Source organism: Budorcas taxicolor, chromosome 1 (assembly GCF_023091745.1).
Source record: "Budorcas taxicolor isolate Tak-1 chromosome 1, Takin1.1, whole genome shotgun sequence".
Classification (NCBI taxonomy): Eukaryota; Metazoa; Chordata; class Mammalia; order Artiodactyla; family Bovidae; genus Budorcas; species Budorcas taxicolor.
Genome location: NC_068910.1, coordinates 118,480,485 through 118,500,633, shown reverse-complemented (window position 1 = coordinate 118,500,633; position 20,149 = coordinate 118,480,485). Strand labels below are relative to the sequence as shown.

The window sequence follows — 20,149 nt, the reverse complement described above, 5'->3', positions numbered from 1 at the left end:
ATTTTTGTAAAAAGCAGTGAATAATATTGCTGGTTGTTAAAGTATTTTCAGATAATGGGGTGCATCTGAGTTGTGTTAGTTAGTAAGAGGTAAATAAGGTAAACTGAGATCCAGATTGCTGAATTTTGTCAGATAGTCCTAAATATTGAAGCAGTATCAAATCTCAGATCACTTTCAATGACAACAGTAATATTTATTATTGACTTACTATGTGCCAGGCACTGTCCTAAGGGGTCTGCATATGTTAACTCACTTAAAACTTACAATCGCCCTATAAATAGATAGTTTCATTATCCCTGTTTTACAGATGAGAAAATTAAGATATGCAGAGGTTAAGTAGTTTGCCCAAGTAATTTGTCGTTGAAAGTGATCTGAGATTTGATACTGCTTCAAAGAAAGGCAATGCCAAAGAATGCTCAAACTACCACACAATTGCACTCATCTCACATGCTAGTAAAGTAATGCCCAAAATTCTCCAAGCCAGGCTTCAGCAATACGTGAACCGTGAACTTCCAGATGTTCAAGCTGGTTTTAGAAAAGGCACAGGAACCAGAGATCAAATTGCCAACATCCGCTGGATCATGGAAAAAGCAAGAGAGTTCCAGAAAAACATCTATTTCTGCTTTCTTAACTATGCCAAAGCCTTTGACTGTGTGGATCACAATAAACTGTGGAAAATTCTGAAAGAGATGGGAATACCAGACCACCTGACCTGCCTCTTGAGAAATCTCTATGCAGGTCAGGAAGCAACAGTGAGAACTGGACATGGAACAACAGACTGGTTCCAAATAGGAAAAGGAGTACGTCAAGGCTGTATATTGTCACCCTGCTTATTTAACTTCTATGCAGAGTACATCATGAGAAACGCTGGACTGGAAGAAACACAAGCTGGAATCAAGATTGCCAGGAGAAATATCAATAACCTCAGATATGCAGATAATACCACCCTTATGGCAGAAAGTGAAGAGGAACTAAAAAGCCTCTTGATGAAAGTGAAAGAGGAGAGCGAAAAAGTTGGCTTAAAGCTCAACATTCAGAAAACGAAGGTCATGGCATCCAGTCCTATCACTTCATGGGAAATAGATGAGGAAACAGTGGAAACAGTGTCAGACTTTATTTTGGGGGCTCCAAAATCACTGCAGATGGTGATGGCAGCCATGAAATTAAAAGACACTTACTCCTTGGAAGAAACGTTATGACCAACCTAGATAGCATATTCAAAAGCAGAGACATTACTTTGCCGACTAAGGTCTGTCTAGTCAAGGCTATGGTTTTTCCTGTGGTCGTGTATGGATATGAGAGTTGGACTGTGAAGAAGGCTGAGCGCCAAAGAATTGATGCTTTTCAACTGTGTTGTTGGAGAAGACTCTTGAGAGTCCCTTGGACTGCAAGGAGATCCAACCAGTCCATTCTGAAGGAGATCAGCCCTGGGATTTCTTTGGAAGGAATGATGCTAAAGCTGAAGCTCCGGTACTTTGGCCACCTCATGCGAAGAGCTGACTCATTGGAAAAGACCCTGATGCTGGGAGGGATTGGAGGCAGGAGGAGAAGGGGATGACCGAGGATGAGATGGCTGGATGGCATCACTGACTCGATGGATGTGAGTCTGAGTGAACTCCAGGAGTTGGTGATGGACAGGGAGGCCTGGCGTACTGTGATTCATGGGGTCACAGAGTCGGACATAACTGAGCAACTGAACTGAACTGAACTGAACTGAACATAACTCTTAAGTGTAGAGCTGAGATTTAAATCTTGGCAATCTGGTCTCACAGTTTTTACTCATAAATCCTAACCTGTAGTGCCTTTTTAGTTTATCATTGTATATGTAAACTTGATAATGCCAGACTTCATTGATTGATTTCACCTGTACAGAAGTACAAGTATGCTTTATGTTACCTTAACTTTTAAAAATGCCAAAAAAAAATTTAAAAAGAAAGTCACTTTTTATAGGTTGCTGCCAGTTATGGCAACCCCCTCCAGTATTCTTGCCTAGAGAACTCCATGGACAGAGGAGCCTGGCAAGCTACAGTCCATAGGGTCACAAAGAGTCAGGCCTGACTGAGCAATTGAGCATGTACGCCTACCAGTTATGGAAGCAAAGAAAAGATCACAATTAAAAAAAAAAAATAGCAATTGAGATCTGTCAAAAATCAGGATTTGACTCCTGGGTTTAAAAAGTGGAGCCATGTCATTTCTATAGCCTTTTCACTGAGGTGAAGAAGGGAGTTTCACTCTTCCTCAGGTAGGAGGCTTACTCTTCTCCTTAGCCCAGACCAAGCTTATTATTAACTAATTTACGCTTCAAAGAAAACAACAAGATAATGTGGAAACTCTATGTATCTCTGCTCATATATAGAAAGAGTGGAGCTGTGTTAATGCAAGAAAGATCTTTCTTAAGGAAAAAGTACTCTGTTGAGAAAGGATATGACCATGGACTGAAAAGGAAATGGCCCTGAGCTGGAGCTTTTCACAGCCTGGTCATCATATATATGGAGACAGAGCTGATTCAGTGTTGTAGCTCAAGTAGTTGAACTCAATAAAAATTTGCAGTTCAGACTTGCAGATACAGATATGGTTTCTGCAGAAATGGGCATCCTAGCTAGTCCTAGATCACAGTCCTGGATGCAGACAATAGCTCTGAAGGATCTTTAGGATACTTAGGTCTTGAGCTTCCAAGAAGAGAGATAATGTTATTAAAGACAAATTCCTGATTTTATTATCAAGTTTGGGGGTAGAACTATGAGTAAATGCTCCAAGGGAAGAAGGGGTGTTCCTGGTGCCAAAAGACTCCCTGTGAATGGCGGCACTTGGTTCATGTGTGTGTGTGTTAGTCACTCAGTTGTGTCCGCCTCTTTGTGACCCCATGGATTCTAGCCTGCCAGGCTCCTCTGTCCATGGGATTTTCCAGGCAAGGATACTGGAGTAGGTTGCCATTTCCTTCTCCAGGGGATCTTCCTGACCCAGGGATCGAACCCAGGTCTCCTGCATTGCAGGCGGATACTTTACTGTCTGAGCTACTAGGAAAGCCCACTTAGTTCACGAGTCCCCCCAAAATACACAGCATCCACCTGGATACTCCAGACACCAGTTTATTCCTATTGTTTTGTGCTGAGCACCTCCTTGTGGGACCTTCTGTGGATTAGAGTATCACTATCTCTGTCTTAAAGGGAACCTAAAGTTTGAGGGTGGAGAGAGGTTTGATGAAATATATCCTCAGGAACAAAAGAAGGTGTCATTGAAGATTATCACTGAACAAAGGGACTCAGGACAATAAATAAAGGAATTTTTAAAGAGCTCTTAAGCATCTACATTCAGACCCTACATTTGTAATTGTTGGTAGCTTACCCACTTTTCAGCAGTGTCTAACAGTTTTCCTGAATTAATTTTTCAGGAAAAGGAAAATGTGAAGGTCTGTGTGTTTGTACTTACAAACTGCAGAGCAGGATATTAATAATTTGTTTCCTATGTCAGTCTCATGGGACAGAATCCCCAAGGGAAGAACTGTTTAGCAGAAGCCATGCGGAGAAGAGGGTACAAAGCTAGATACTGAGGTCCAAGAGGGAGAGGGGCAGAGAAGGAGACTGAAGGTCGGGGTGGGGATGTGCCCAGTTTCTCAGCTGTGTCTGACTCTTAGTAGTCCCATGGACTGTAGCCCACCAGGCTCCTCTGTCCGTGGGATTTTCCTGGCAGGAATACTGGAATGGGTTTCCATTTCTGCTTCCAGGGGATCTTCCCTACCCAGGGATCGAACCCAGGTTACCTGCATCTCCTGCACTGGCAGACTCTTTACCACTGATCCTTCTGGGAAGTCCCAGGGTAGGGATGAGGGTCCTTAACAATTAGAGAACCAGACAGATTGAAGTAGGAATAAGTCCTCAATCAAAGAGCTTCCATGAGTATTATATGAAGTTTTGTATATAAAGCCTACAGCAACATTTAGCACATTTTTAGCACTTTAGAAAGAGTGGTTGTATCTGACCAGGGCTCTCAATGCCATCAGAAAACACTCAGTTCTCCAGCATATAGTGCACTTGGCCTGCAATTCTTTTTTCACAGGCTGAATCCCCTGCCCCTCCAGCTGGCTAATTCCAGCTCTTCCTTCGGGGCTTCCCAAGCACAAGGTTGGGTCCCATCCTTTAGGTAACCATGAGGGTGCATTCTCATTTTAGCCTCTGTGACACTGGATTGGATAGTTTGCTTCATAGAGAATGTCTGCATTCTCTACTAGGCTGAATTCAGTGTAATAAGATTGTATTGGGTTCCTAGCATGGGGGCATGATGCCAGTCTCTGGAAAGTGCCACTAGATACAGGTTGGGTTTTAGCAGAGGTTTGGGAAATGTCTGTGGAATGAATGAGCTTGAGGATATTGAGAAAATACAACCATGACAAGAGCTATTTGCAACAAGTGATTCCATAAAACCTTTATATAAAGTGTTTTACTTTAAAATGGTCTTTCTCTCTCTGTGTGTGTGTCTCTTTACTGCTCTGTCTTTAGACATAATAGTACACATGTGTGAGACATTATTCAGACTATAATGATGTTTCATGTAAATTTTGATGCAGAGATTTTACAGATTGAGAATAATCCAGAACTGATTCAGAGCTTTGTCTCTCCTCAACCTGCCTCTTTGCCCTCTCCCACTCCCCACCACATGCCACCACCTCCACATATTCGTTTTTTTAGAAATACTTCCTTGGAAGATTGCTGATTATCTCTAAATATAAACCCAAAAGAATTTATTCCGAATGTGAAAAGCACCAGTGCTTAGATGAGGTTTCAACCCTGTGTTCATATTGGAGGGGAGGAGGCTAGATTTAGGGAAGGAAAGGGATGGTTTGGATTTAAAAACCTCTCACCAATTCTGCTTCACCAAACCGGCATACTCTTAACCACAGGCCCCCTTTCCCAGGGAGTCTAGTTGAAGCTTTTATTTCTATTTGAGCTGATTTCTTCTCAGCTCAAATACCCAGAAACTCCATTTCATCTTGCCTCCTACTCACTCAGCTTCTTACTAGCCAGGCAAATAATTCTGAGGTGTGGTATGTGTGTGTATTACTTTCACTACTGTGAAATCCTGAGGAGTTTTAACTTTTTAGATTAAATCTCCTTAAAATTACAAATAAATATCACCACCGATAATCTACTTAAAATACTGGGAGTGTAAATTATATGAGAAAGAGATGTTTTTCTTTGTGTGCCAAGTTATTTTATAATTGAAAAAATTTTGTAAATCCCTTGGAAGTTCTTGGAACACTCCAACATAAAACATTGTTCACTTTTAAGATGTGGTAGCTGTAAATTTCTAGGTTTCCTGTTCCTGAATGAAATGTGTATCATCTGTGTGATTAATCCTAGAAAAGTCACCACACTAGGGCAGAGTGCTACTGCCTTCTGACAAAATGAAGCACCTGTCAGACAGTGACCATTGCTGTCTAGAAAGGGCTGGGTCCAGTGTGAGCTCTTGAAATAGTCCTGGAGGAAAAAACTACTCCCGAGAGTTAAGTTCCTTGGTTTTCTTAGGGGAAAAAAAAATATCAGTCAGCCTCTTTTCCTCCAGGAGATTTGCAGTGTTGGCTTGGACCTCTGCCAGGGAGAACATTCAAGTAGGTGCAGGGGTCTTCTGGACTGCTTGGTTAGGGATGGGCATTGTGAGCTCATGCTCGCTTGCTTTAATCAGTGTCTTATTTTAACATAAATGCAGATTCACATGCTGTTGTAAGAAATAATACAGAGGTGTCCCCTGTACCCTTTATCTGGTTTTGTAACATCTTGCAAAGCTATAGAACAATATAACAATTAGGATATTTGGCATTGACACAGCCAAGATACACACTTCCATCCCCAAGAGGATTCTTCGTGCTGCCCTTTTACAGCACAGCCGCTTCCCTGTCCCCACTACAAGTCAGTGCCTTTTGTAGAACAGTTTGATGCCAGTGATAAAAACTAACTATTTGCCAGTTATGAATGTTTATCTTTGCCAAGATAACTTCACAAAACCCAGGAGACAGATCTATTTCTGACATATGAGTGCTGCATCTCTTTTTTTGGTGTATTCCCATCTCTACTGTGCTTACCTTCCTAGGGAGATTCTTCTGTATTTTTTTCCTGAGTATCAGCTACCATCAGAGTTTGGCCACACATCTCTGGAGGAACTTACAGCAAGTTGTGAGGTAAGCTGGCTTTTTTTAAACTTTGAGGAGATGACATAATACTCTGAATTGAATCTTCAGTGAAGAGGTAAAGGGTTACCTAGAATAGACTTAGTGAATTAGGAACTTTATACCAAGTGGGTGGCTGAGAATTAAAGCTGCATTGGAAACAAATGTGGCCAAAGTTTAATTAAACTCTGGGAAGATTGTACAGACTGAGAGTAGTTGGTCACTGAGATGGAAAGAGACAGGACATAATCCTTGACTTCCTTCCCTGCACCAGAAATGGTCCCTGTTCCTTAGATACTCTCCCTCAGCCACCTTTTATGAGGAACCAAGGAGAAGATTGGGTTAGAATCAGTAAGACATCACAGGGAAGGATGAGGAACGTTGTATCCATATTTACGCAGTCTCCTCTCAGTGGCAATACTATATATGATGAGAAGGAAAACTTTGACCAGCAGCTCCCTGGGACACACAGGATGAGTGTGGCACTGCTTACCAGGGGCAGTCCCCGAGCTGCTGAGTCCCGGCAGGCTGGGCTGAAGCTGAGTGAGGGGTGCAGGCCCGAGGCCACCAGAGCTGCTCACGGGGCTGGAGGAGGCCCACCGGCTACACAAGGTTAGGGGGCTCCGTCTCCAATCTCATGCCGGGTGTTGCTTGTGGAAAAGATAGATGCACATGAAAAGGTATCAGTGAAAAGCGCACCACATGATAATCTGCAGAGGTGCCGTGTGCCTTCATCTGATCCAGGATGAAGTCCATCGTCGCTTCTGCTCCTTCACCGTCCACTCTCACCTCGTCCTCTCCCATGGAGCTTGACTCCACGACTTCACTGGGACTGTCTTGTCAGGCCACCAGTGGCCACTCTCCTGGCCAATGCCGTAGTCACTTCTCTTGCCTGACCTCTCAGAGACCTCACTGCAGTTGACCCCTCTTTCTTTCCTGGAGCACTTTCTTTTTGTAACTTCCATGACAGCACAAAATTTTCATTTTCCTGCTTCCCTCCCTCCCCTCCTCTGTGCTGGCAACTTCCCTATTTGTTTGCTAGGCATTGGCATTTCTGAGGGCTTGTTCCTGTACCACTTTCTTCTACTAAATGTTTCTAGGTGACCTCAGCCAGTCTCTTAACTTTAAATACTGACCCATGTGTCAGTGTCTCTCCCCAGATTATTGCTGTTGTGCCCCCATCCATGATATCCTAACTCCAGCTTCTTTATTTATTATTTATCGTTTACTTTCCCTCACCTTGATTTTCTTTTTCATCTGCAAACTTTTTAAACCATATTGTATAATGTAAGCTATCTTAATAATTTTTAGAATGAAGTGAGGTCTACTGTAGGTAATTAATTTAACTTGGATTTAAAAAACCCATAGTACCAATATTGGCAAGTTCTAGGCTTTGATGCTTTGTTTATACTACTAGATACTTACACGCTGTAGCTCAACTGTAGACAGCTCATTCTCTAAAAGTTAATATCCTGTTCTGTTATCATTTATGAAAACAGCTGGAGCAGTGCCCAGAACAGACAAACAAAAAGCTGAAAATGTGTTTCAACCAGGTAAGCTTCCTTTCAGTGTAGTCATTTATATTCTAAATGATCCTGTATTCCAAAGGAGAAATAATACACATTTCCAAATGTTACATTTGAAAGAAAATCAAATTTGCACTCATTTATCAAGACTTAGATTAATGTGTAGCATATCAGATGTCACAAAGCAACATCTTTTTGAATTTTAAAGATGCAAATGTTTCCAAACCATAAAGCTTATTAAACACTTGTTATTGGACTATATTTTGAACAGGAAATTTGACATTTGGAGTCTTTAAGAAATAGAGTCATTGAATCTTTGATACACTATGCTAAATCAGAAATCATTTGTATGTTAACATCTTTATTTTGGACAATATGTTATCTCTCTGGGTTTTTTTAAATTCTATCAACAGTTTTTTGGGTTTATGATCTTTCTATTTTAAAAGTGGCTATCAGTTCATTTCAGATCGGTTGCTCAGTCATGTCTGACACTTTGCGACCCCATGAACCACAGCAGGCCAGGCCTCCCTGTCCATCACCAACTCCCGGAGTTTATCCAAACTCATGTCCATTGAGTCGGTGACGCCATCTAACCATCTCATACTCTGTCATCCCCTTCTCCTCCTGCCCTCAATCTTTCCCAGCATCAGGCTCTTTTCAAATGAGTCAGCTCTTCTCATCAGGTGGCCAAAGTATTGGAGTTTCAGCTTCAACATCAGTCCTTCCAATGAACACCCGGGACTGATCTCCTTTAGGATGGACTGGTTGGATCTCCTTGCAGTCCAAGGGACTCTCAAGAGTCTTCTCCAACACCACAGTTCAAAAGCATCAATTCTTCGGCGCTCAGCTTTTTTAATAGTCCAGTTGTCACCTCCATACATGACCACTGGAAAAACCATAGCCTTGACTAGACGGACTTTATTGGCAAAGTAACGTCTCTGCTTTTAATATGCTATGTAGGTTAGTCATAACTTTCCTTCCACGGAGTAAGCATCTTTAATTTCATGGCTGCAGTCACCATCTGCAGTGATTTTGGAGCCCCCAAAAATAAACTCTGACCCTGTTTCCACTGTTTCCCCATCTATTTCCCATGAAGTGATGGGACTCCATGCCATGATCTTAGTTTGCTGAATGTTGAGCTTGAAGCCAACTTTTTCACTCTCCTCTTTCACTTTTCAAGAGGCTTTTTAGTTCTTCTTCACTTTCTGCCATAAGGGTAGTTCCATCTGCATATCTGAAGTTATTGATATTTCTCTTGGCATTTTTTATTCCAGCTTGTGCTTCTTCCAGCCCAGCGTTTCTCATGATGTACTCTGCATATAAGTTCAATAAGCAGGGTGACAATATACAGCCTTGACGTACTCCTTTTCCTATTTGGAACCAGTCTGTTGTTCCATGTCCAGTTCTAACTGTTGCTTCCTGACCTGCATACAGGTTTCTCAAGAGGCAGGTCAAGAGGCAGGTCAGGTGTTCTGGTATTCCCATCTCTTTCAGAATTTTCCACAGTTTCTTGTGATCCACACAGTCAAAGGCTTTGGCATAGTCAATAAAGCAGAAATAGATGTTTTTCTGAAACTCTCTTGCTTTTTTGATGATCCAACAGATGTTGGCAATTTGATCTCTGGTTCCTTTGCCTTTTCTAAAACCAGCTTGAACACCTGGAAGCTCATGGTACACGTATTGCTGAAGCCTGGCGTGGAGAATTTTGAGCATTACTTTACTAGCGTGTGAGATGAGTGCAATTGTGTGGCAGTTTGAGCATTCTTTGGCATTGCCTTTCTTTGGGATTGGGATAAAAATTGACCTTTTCCAGTCCTGTGGCCACTGCTGAGTTTTCCAAATTTGCTGGCATATTGAGTGCAGCACTTTCAGCATCATCTTTTAGGATTTGAAATAGCTCAATAGTTAATGGCAATAAGAGAAATTAAAAGGAATTTTAAGAAATTCATCCATAGTCCCAAACCTTTCAGAAATCACTGGTATTTTTTGGTATATTTCATTATAATCTTTCTCTCAGCAGATGCTTTTTTTTTTTTTTTTTTTGCAGTTTTCTTAGAATACTCTGCATCTAGTTCTTAAAGATTCCCTTGGTGGGGGAGGGGAAGAGAGTCCACAGAGTCCTTTGGCTCTACTGGAGAAATACCTCAAAATCATGTGCCCTCAGCTTCCTTAATTCACACTCAAGGGAACTGAGATTGCAAGGTGTGAACTTGGCCCAGCCAATACAAGGGATTAGCATTGGAGCCAGTGCCACCCCGGAAGTTCCCAGATACTTCATGGAGCCCACAATTTTTCATGGCACCAGGATCATTGCTGAGATGTTTGGACTCCACTGACACATCACCTGTGTTTGCTCCGACAGGTGCACCGGCTCCATCACTAGCTCACATACTAGCATCTTCTTCCAAGTGCTTATGTTTACAGCCATCTTCTGGAAAGCTCTCATAATAACATGCAAATCTATAAAGATTGGGAGGTGAATCATGCTCCCTGAAGTTGTGTTCAGTATAACTATAAGCAGAGGCATCTCCTTATCCTTTTTGTAGGGAATGGAGTACATTTGAATATTCATGTTTTATAAATGAAATAGAATTGGGAAGTAAGTTCCCCAAAGCATGTAACTAGGCAGACTTGAAATGAAAATTCGAACCTAATCTAGATTTCTTCTGAAAAGGCTGTGTCACAAAGTGTTTCAATTTTAGGGTGTGTCTAAACGTAATACCCCTGTTGATATATTTGCCTCTGATGTCTCTCCCTGAGTGTCTGCTGGCCTGTGATAAGCAACTGGAAATGAAGGAATATTGTAACTCTCAATTTCTCATCATTGTTCAACTGCAAAATGAATTTATTTTCTGGATAATGTTTTTTTGAGAAAGCTGCAATTGAACATTTTCAGTATGAAGACTTAGCTGTCAGCATTCCCTAGTTAGAATAAAAGACAGCCTTTTTTCCAATATATTTTTGATCTTATTCTAGCACCAGTGCTAATATTTTCATCAGTGAATCTAACACTGTGATTGACTAAGAGTCACTAGTGCCAGGCACTGAACTAGGCTTTTATTTACGTTGCCTCATTTAACTCTCACAACGCCTGGAAGGTAGGTGCCACTGTCTCCATGTTAGTAATAGGGAAATGGAGAATCAGAAAGATAACATTCCAAGTCATAATACAAGTAAGTAGTAGATTCAGGGTTGGAACCCAGATTTGTCCCACTCCAGAGCTCTTCATGACCCCACTTTCTTCCATCTTATTCTTACTCAGACTGTAACAGTTAATCTTTATAGAATTTTCATGTATTACTTGTAGTAGGTATATTACAGCCTTCTCAGGTGACTCAGTGGTTAAGAATCCTCCTGCTATGTAGGAGACATGGGTTCAACCCCTAGTCTGGAAGATCCTCTGGAGAAGGAAATGGTAACCCACTCCAGTATTCTTGCCTGGGAAATCCTATGGACAGAGGAGCCTGGTGGGCTGTACAGTCCATGTGGTTCCAAAGAGTTGGGCATGACTTAGTGACTAAACAGCAACAACCACGGCTATACTACAGCTTCTCAGCCTATTGGTATAAAAGATTCTTGTTTACTTACTAGCCACCTTGACATTACAGGACGAGTTGTATATGGCAAGCTACTGACAGTAAGATATGGTGTCGAGAGGGCATGTGGTAGGCAGGTTGCTCAGAGTCCCGCCAGGAATTGTCCCAAGTCTGTGGTAGCCAGCTTAACAAATTGCCAGTAAGGCTCCTGGATCTCTCAGAAGATCTTTATCTGTTGGTTAGGGAACTCTGTTTTAAATATTTACACTGTAAAACTTAGAAATTTTCTACAAATTAGTTTGTCATACATCTCAGCTTATCCAGCTATATACATGTCCTTCATATCTGTTCTAAATGATATTTTTTCAGTGTCTACACTTGATAGTGGAGCCAAGTTGTTGGGTCTTGGAGGCCAGACTGAATAACTGTTTATTCAAGATATTAATAGAGGATGAGTAGGCAATGGCACCCCACTCCAGTACTCTTGCCTGGAAAATCCCATGGACAGAGGAGCCTGGTAGGCTGCAGTCCATGGGGTTGCTAAGAGTCACACACGACTAAGCGACTTCACTTTCACTTTTCACTTTCATGCCTTGGAGATGGAAATGGCAACCGACTCCAGTGTTCTTGCCTGGAGAATCCCAGGGACGGGGGAGCCTGGTGGGCTGCCGTCTATGGGGTCGCACAGAGTCAGACATGACTGAAGCGACTTAGCAGCAACAGCAGCAGAATCCTCTTAATGTTCAGGGCAGGTGGGATTCAAAGAATCAAAACAAAGAGAGTCAGGAGACCATGAGTTCCTTTTGAAACTGAGATCACAAGCAAAATACAGAACAATTGAAATCATGAGTTTCCTCACATGAAACTGATCTTAGGGACTTTGTTAATGTCTAGTAGCCTTAAGTGCATGGTTATAAAAACTATTAATATTAAATCATTTGTTGAAATCTGTTAGGGGATAACTATGCACCTTGCTTTAAGGTATGTATGTTTAATGAAGAGAGGACCCCTGGCAGTTACAAACTTCTTTGGTCACCTTGCCCTGACTGCATCAGCAATTTCCATAACTACTAGAACAGCAGCTGATTCATAACAGCATTGGTGGTCCTGTGTAACCCAACCTGAACTACCATCTTTCGTTCTTTCCTTTTGCAAGCCATCTGCTCCATCCAAAATGGAATTGCCCCAACCTACTACACTGGCAAGCCTCTGAGCCTTTGCCCTTGCTATCCCCCCACCCCACCAAATACTCTTTCCCATTTCCCCAGTCCACAGGTGTCTACCCACTCTTTGTAGCGCTTAGCCAGTGCTGCCTTCTATGTCAAGCCTACCTTAGTCTCTCCATATGAAACTAACTCATCTTGACTTCTGTATTCTGAGAGAACCTTAAAACTATATTTTAGCATTAATTAAATTTTCTGCCTTATATTACAGTAGTTTCTTGTATTTCATTTTCTCCCCAATTAGACTGTAGAATCCTTGAAATTAGCAATCCACTCATGTTCTAGAGGCATCAATAAGAACCTTTGATGCATCTGGACCTTACTATTGTGCATTGAATCAAAGTTGATTATTTCTGCTGTAATGCCTGCCTGCACAAACACATGCATATTCTTATAGAGGACTAAAATCTATAGACCCTGTAGGCCTGCCTTACTTTGTGCAAACTTGTTAGAATTCTGGAGCTCCAGAGCTGCCAGAGCTCTGACTTTTTAAATTCAAGGCAGAAAATTAAATCTCAGTTGAATATCGTTTCTTTCAAATCCTAATTCCATCCTGCATTAATAGGGTTTGGAAGAATTCCATTTTTGATCCACCACAAATACCTCTACAAGAGTGAGTTTAACCAGCAGAACTAAGCCTCTCATCCTGTTACAATTCTCTACCCACCTTAATTAAAATGTTAAAACAGCCAGAAGTCCTTTTACATTCAGCTTTCAAAGTTGTCAAAATTGTCACCTTTTATAGAAACCTTGTGGAGATGTTAGCCTGAGAAAGAAAGAAGCATAAATCAAGAAACTGGCTAAGTTGGCCAGTAGTGTTTGAAGGAAATAGAGTTTGCTGGTTACAAAATAGTGAACTTTGAGAGACTGAATATGATTTTGAATATAGTGTGCTCTATAAACATTCTTAAAACTATACTGTATTAACAGTGCTATCTTTTGAACTTAAAAAAAATTAATTGTAGATACACAGCAAATTATAGACTAGTAGAGGGGTCCCATGTACCCTTCATCCAGTTTTTCCCAATGCTTATATCTTTCATAATTATATAATTATAGTACAATATCAAAACCAGGAAATTGAAATTGGTAGAATGTGTGTCTCATTTTATCATGTGTGTGGATTTGTGTAACCAGCACCACTGTCAGAATACAAACTCCCATTACCACAAATATCTCCCTGTGTTAGCCCGCTATAGTCACAGGCCACCCACACAAACACCCCTCACCCCAGGCAACCACGAATCTGTTATCCATCTCTATAGTTTTGTCATTTGAGGAATGTTAATGAAGTGGAATTATAGAGTAGGTGTCATTTTATGAGTGGCTTTATTCATCAATGAAATTCCCTTCAAATCCATTAAGTGTAACAGTTGTGTGTTTCTTTTTATTGCTGATGAGCAATACTATTATGTTTATAAGTAATAATTGTTTTTTATATTTTGTGTTTCTTTTTAATTTTATCTATTTTGGTTTGTTTTATTATTGTTGCCTTTTATAAGAAAGTGTTTCCTGGCTATTGTTCAGGATGGCAAAAGCTATAAATTCTAAAGTTCTGAAAACTAAGAACTGTACTTGGCTGCTGACTTCTGAACTGTCTATCACTCTGCTGTAGGGAACAAGGTATAAAGAATGAGAAGTGCTTGCAAACAAGAGTCTCAACCAGGGCTGAACAATCTTGCAAACGAGATGTTCTGCCCAGTGTAGGGAACTAGGTTTAAGGAAGGTTGAGAAGTGCTTGCAAACGAGACTCTCAACCAGGGCTGAACATTCTTGCAAACAAGATGTTCAGCTAAGAATCCTGTTTGTTCCCGTGGGAAAAGAACATTTCTTGCACACAAGGATGTTTCTCTGATTCCTCAAAAGGAACAGACCCTGGGACAAAACGGATTCTAAGTTGATAAAGAAGTTCCCCAAAACACAGTCTTAGCTGCAGTAAATAAGTCAAGGTAAAGGTTATCTCGCCCTGCGCCTGCGCACTGTATAGTCTCTGAATCATAGTGCTTGGCAGCTTGCCCTGTAGGTTGTTGTGCTAGGGATATAAAATAAAGCAGCTGTAAAAAGCAAGTGTTAAAATATAAAGATTCAAACCACTCTGCAGTGTTGGTGTTTCATTCCGTCGCCAGCACTCTGCCGTCATTATTCCCAGTGTGGTGCATTATTTACCCTGCTCTCCCTTCAGGCCGTGGGAGATCTCACTTCCTAAATTTGACAGAAGCCTCCACCGGAAGTATCTATGATGCTTTCTGGAGGAGGTGGTGGTTGCCTTAGTTGTAAGCCATCAGCTTCTTGTAGGTTGAAGGAAGGATTTTCAAAAATTGCTTCCCCTCCAAGATCTCAGAATGTAGCCTGTTTTTCAAGGCAGGATTGGCCCACATGCGTAAAAACCCCTTGCTGGTGAATGCTGAACATCTGCTGTCCCAACTCTTTACTGTTTAGTTTCCTGTGGCATTGGAAATAAAGGTGCATGAAACAAGTTTTCATTTTTTCTTTTTACACTGAGGTTACATTCCAAAGGGAAAGATAGATAATACACACTTAAATAAGACATAAATAAATATCCAGTGTGATGTGCTGTAAAATAATTGTGCAAGCCCAGGGGATAGACAGTCTTGGTGTGTTGGGGAAGAGGAGGCTATTTCAGATACAGAGAGCAAGGAATATCTGAGCCATGTTTTAATACTGGTTGAGGCCAGGAAGGAGCCTTGTGTAGACCTGGAGCTGAATTTACTGAACAAAGAAAGCAGCAAGTGCAAGAGGGCCTGTGACAAGAGAGAGCTTGGTGTATACCAGGAAGATCGAGGGCTAGAGTTTAGGAAGTAAGGGAAGAAGAGGGAAAGCCAGGTCAAGGATTTCAGAGTCTCACACAAACATCCCTCACACAAACATCCAGGCAATGTAAGTCTCTAAAACATCTAAGATTTCCTTACATGGTAATCTATTGATCTCAAAATGAAGTCTTGCCTTTAATACCACACATGATATATGTGAGTGTATGTATGTGTGTAAATACGTGTATATATGGCCAATGTTTGCCACTTTGGAGTGGTATTTGGGTCCCCACTCCCAAATATCCCCTCAGTTAATAGCACATGGAAGTTTACCTTTAGGGATAAATTGCTGATGTCAGCCTAACTCAAATACCTTAAGTCAGGACTTTAATGCTCTTCAATTTAATGGAGACTCCTCACCCTCCTCTCTACTTTAGTAATATCTGTGCCTTACTTGGGGCACAGTCCATTTTCTCCCATAAGATATAATATTCACATACTTGTATTCTCCTATTCTATAGACTAGAAGGTTGTTGAGGGCAAAGACTGAACCCTGTATATCTCTTCATCACTATTATAAAATTCAGTGCCTTGAATTTAGGAAGTAGTCAGTGACTATTAAACAGAATTCAGTGTACTTAGGGATGTTTGTTTGTTTAAAGAATTTTATAGAAAAAGGAGAATTGTGTGTGAGGTCAAGGAGTGCTGAAAGGAGATAACATGGACGGTGCTGGGAAAGAGCCTGCATGTGTAGTGAGTGTGGTGGAAAACAAACACGGCTACCTTACAATTTTCCTGGCAACCCAGCCTGTTAGAACACAGAAATCTCTTTATTGCAGAAGCATTCAAATGTTTGTCAAAACAGAATTTGCCCTCTATCTCTGTTCTCAGAATACCCCCTGGCCTCCTCAGAATGTTGATACAGGCAATTAATGTCATTTTGAAATTGAAGCATTTGCTGCTCCATGCCTTCTCTCTGCCCTGTAAGTGTCTCAGGCATAATAAATATGAGCTCCTGGAAAATCACCAAGGCTCTTGAATCAGCAAAGGTCATACATGTTAGTAGATAACCATAGTCTTTCTGTCATAAACAACCCAAGGAGAGTGACAAACTAGGAATTCCTCTTATTGTAGCATCTATGTTTTTCAGATGCTACAGATTTGAGTCATAGACAATACAGAATCTGTCTGGAAACCCCAAGTTGCTGGCTGTTCTGCTGTTGCTATGGAGAGGGGGCACAGGCGCCTGTCCCTTTGTGCCCTGAAGAATATGGTGGCCCTGTTGGGAGAACAAATCCAACCGTTACTCAGTTTCTTCTTCATTTCAAAGCAAGGGTTTCTGAGCCAACCTTTGTGTGCCCACTCACATTATAGTTACTAGACTGTTGCACATTTTTCCTCCTTTCTCTTCCTCTTCCATCAGATTGTCAGTTCCTTAAGGGATCAGTCTATCTTAAACGTAGACTACCCAGAGTACATACATATAGAGACAGATGTGTAGAATTGTGATATGAAGGGGAAAGTAACATTTTTAAAATATACTAAAACTGTTTTAAAAACTTTCCCAGATCCGTGATGTTTACATGGTCCAATATGAAAAAAAACTAAAGACCAAAATTCAGTCTGTTATCTGCGATGCAAACCAAAGAGAAATGGTTAATGAAGTATCTCTCGGACAATGTGAAAAAAAAAGAAAACTTACTGAAGATAAACTGAATAAGCTTCGTGTAAAACTGGCAGTATTATTGCAGAAGCTTCAGCTGGTAAGTAGTGAAGTGTTGTTTGATTAGTAGGAACACATGCTGTGGAGAGAGCCCTGGGCTGACTTCCTCTCCTGACATCGTCGTCCACATACTGAGTGGACGGGTCACTTACTGTAGCCCTCACTCTCCGTAGGACCTGCAAATCACAAATAAATGAGCCTTAAAAGTACAAGTTAGAACATTGTTCAAAGGCCTATTATTTTTTCCCTAAAAAAAAATCAGAAGCTTTGGGCTGTTGATATATTTCAATTATTCTGTCTTCTCATTAGCTTATTTCTGGTAGGAATTAAAAAAATTTTTTTTCAGACAACTGAAAAGATTTTAATTTTTATCCTAATATATAGGTTAAAAAATAGACTTTTCTAATCTTAGAGGCAAGGTTAGAGAAATCAGGAAATATCATGTAAGTATGAATTACTGTTCCTCTTGTTTGTTTTTATGTATTTAAATACATAAAGAATTGGGCTTCTGTGATAGACTGGGTCAGTAAGGAACAGTCTGTCTTTGATTACAGTATACAGAAATGCTGGGAAGAATCTATCAAAAATTCAAATATATATAGCCAATGTTGAAAAAGTCTCTCTGTAGATGCTAAAAAAATAAATTGTGAAATCAGCAGTGAGCCCAGGAACTATGTCTGTGTTGCTCAGCTTTTCTCGGGGTATAAATAAAGGTGGTTGAGTGGGACTCCTAGGAAAGATCCCTAAGAGGGGCTCAGAGAGCTTTGTGGAGGCCCTCGGGGCAGGTCTGTGTCTGGAGCAATTTGTCATCGCACACTCAGCACCGCAGATCGTGTTGCTTCCCCAGCCCTGGGGGTGGACACCGGCACGCTCTTGGGGCTGCTTCACACCCAGCCTTTGGCTCAGATCATTGTCATGGCAACCTGGAAGATCCTTAGATATCATAAAACCTGCTTTAAAAATATACGGAACAGGGTCTGAAGGGGGAGAAAATTGTCTTGGGCTGCACAGAAAATTCTGACATCGGCCCTGAGTCTGGGACAGGAGACAGGTCCTTCCTGGGCCATGCAGGGTGAGAAGGCAGGAGCTGTCTCCCACAGAGAGTTCGGCCTGGAGCACGGCCTTGCTGGTGAACCAGGTCCACACACGATAGGGTTCAGTGATGCCTGTTGTTTCCCTAACAAGAAAAACTATAAAGACCAAAGTTCTTCATCACAGTAATAGAATACGGCTCTCTATCAAGAAAGTTCATAAAAACTATTGGGTCTCATAATAGCAAATCTGTTCAGCTAGGAAAAAATTAATGAAAGAATAGTAGTTTACTCTTCTTTCTGTGTCAGACCCTAGGTTTCCTCAAAGTAACCAAAGTAAGTATATCATCTCTAACTTAATTTGCTTTATTCAAAAACTTTAGAAAAGAGGTGAAGGGCTTTAGCCACATTATATGAAATGCTTTATCCAGTATTGTTGGAGAGGTGCTCAAAGGGCTCCTGCTTTCCCTAGATGAAATTGCCATTTTCACTGCCTCTGCCTGAGCAACTACGATGGAATAGAGCAGAGACGAGAGGTTAAATGGACCTGGAGCAGTCTGTTGGGGCGACTCATGAAGAAGCTGAGAACAAGAACCAACCTGGAGTCCTAGGAGGAAGTCTGGCCTGCTGGGTAGAAAGCAGGAGCCAGGGAATTAGACCAGACTGAACAGGTTGAGAGCTGTTAGTGTCAGAAAGGGTCACACAGGGCTTGCCTCAGGGTCTGTGAATACTTTGAAACCCTAGTGAATATCAGCATCATGGAAACCCATCTGCAGAAACAGGGTCCTAGTTACAAAGCTGGAATGCAGTATAGTGCAGACTTGTTAGAGGACTGAACAAGTCTAGGGCAAAAGGAACAAAGCAAACAACACATTTAATGGAACCAGATGAGGGATGGAGAAACTACCGTAGTGCCAGATACATGGAAACAGTGATAACATCAGGATTATTCCCGAAAGATCCTTCCTAAAAATTCTCCTATCCATAAGCTCAGTTGGAGAGCAGGTTGATCCTGTGGTTGGACCTGGGGGACTGTGATTTAGGGAAAGAGGGAGCATTTGTCCAACTGTTCATGGATCAAGAAACTCAGGAAAGGAGAGCTTGAGATTACCCCAATAGAGTACTGAGAGAAAGAGGCAGAGAAAGGGAAGGGGGGACAGATCAGGGCAGCAAGCCCAAGGCCATGGGGGAAGATGCTGCAGAGGAAAGAGGAGAAACAGAGAAGTCAGAATTTGCCTACCCATCTGTTTTGCCTCTAAGACTCAAAATTCATGGATTTTAAGATGGAAGTTCAGTTCAGTTCAGTCGCTTAGTCGTGTCCGACTCTTTGCGACCCCATGAATCGCAGCACGCCAGGCCTCCCTGTCCATCACCATCTCCCGGAGTTCACTCAGACTCACGTCCATTGAGTCCGTGATGCCATCCAGCCATCTCATCCTCAGTCATCCCTAAGAGGAGAGCCTATAACACACACAGAGAGACAAAAATGAGATGAGTAGGGGCTTTTGGAATATGACAAGTAATTAAATCAAAGGGGAAAAAAAAAGACCACAGTTAAACAACCTCCACTACAGAAGAAGAAGAAAAAGATCCAAGGTCCTAACCACTTGTGAACATAAAATGAGATTAAATGCAAAATCATTTCAAAAGGTTAAAAGCGTTATTCAGATGCAAACTGGGTTTTGTTGCTACATGATTCGTAGGGAAGACTGGTCCAAGGTCACCCAGACAACCGGGCTGAACCCTGTAGCTTCTTCCCCAGTTGTGACTGCTGCTTCTCTTTTCCAGGGTGGTCCAGCCGGAGATCTGGAGCAGATTGATGCTTATTTAGAAGCTTTGCTGAAAGAAGATAATCTCCTTTTTCAGAAGGCTTTTGTAAATAAAGTGACTACAGATACAGGGTATCGTCTCCTTTTAGAAAAAAAGGAAAATATTTCTCAAAATTAGAAGTTGAAAAAGGCATTCCCTTTTTTAAAATGCTAATAAGAAAGGAAGATTTTTTTAAAAGAGAAATCTCCTCTGTTCTTGTTATTGTAAAGTTCACCTTGTTTAATGGTAAGAAAATTTTGTATTTTAAAAATGGAGACTGAGTTATAATTTGCATATTTACCAGTTCTGTTCTGTAACTATTCCTGTTCTTTCAGAAACCATTTCCAGAGTTCTCTAATTCTCATGTGAG

At 41.3% G+C, this 20,149-nt stretch overlaps 1 protein-coding gene across 1 annotated transcript in view; it reads left to right on the top strand.

The window, feature by feature from the left end:
* MORC1 (MORC family CW-type zinc finger 1) overlaps nucleotides 1-19,917 on the top strand; it is a 160,836-nt gene extending 140,919 nt beyond the window's left edge. Inside the window, exons 24-27 of the mRNA XM_052644965.1 lie at nucleotides 6,085-6,172; nucleotides 7,660-7,713; nucleotides 16,785-16,979; nucleotides 19,759-19,917. Of these exons, the coding sequence (XP_052500925.1) occupies nucleotides 6,085-6,172; nucleotides 7,660-7,713; nucleotides 16,785-16,979; nucleotides 19,759-19,917 (496 nt within the window). The remainder of the gene's footprint in view (nucleotides 1-6,084; nucleotides 6,173-7,659; nucleotides 7,714-16,784; nucleotides 16,980-19,758) is intronic.
* Nucleotides 19,918-20,149: the final 232 nt, after the last annotated feature.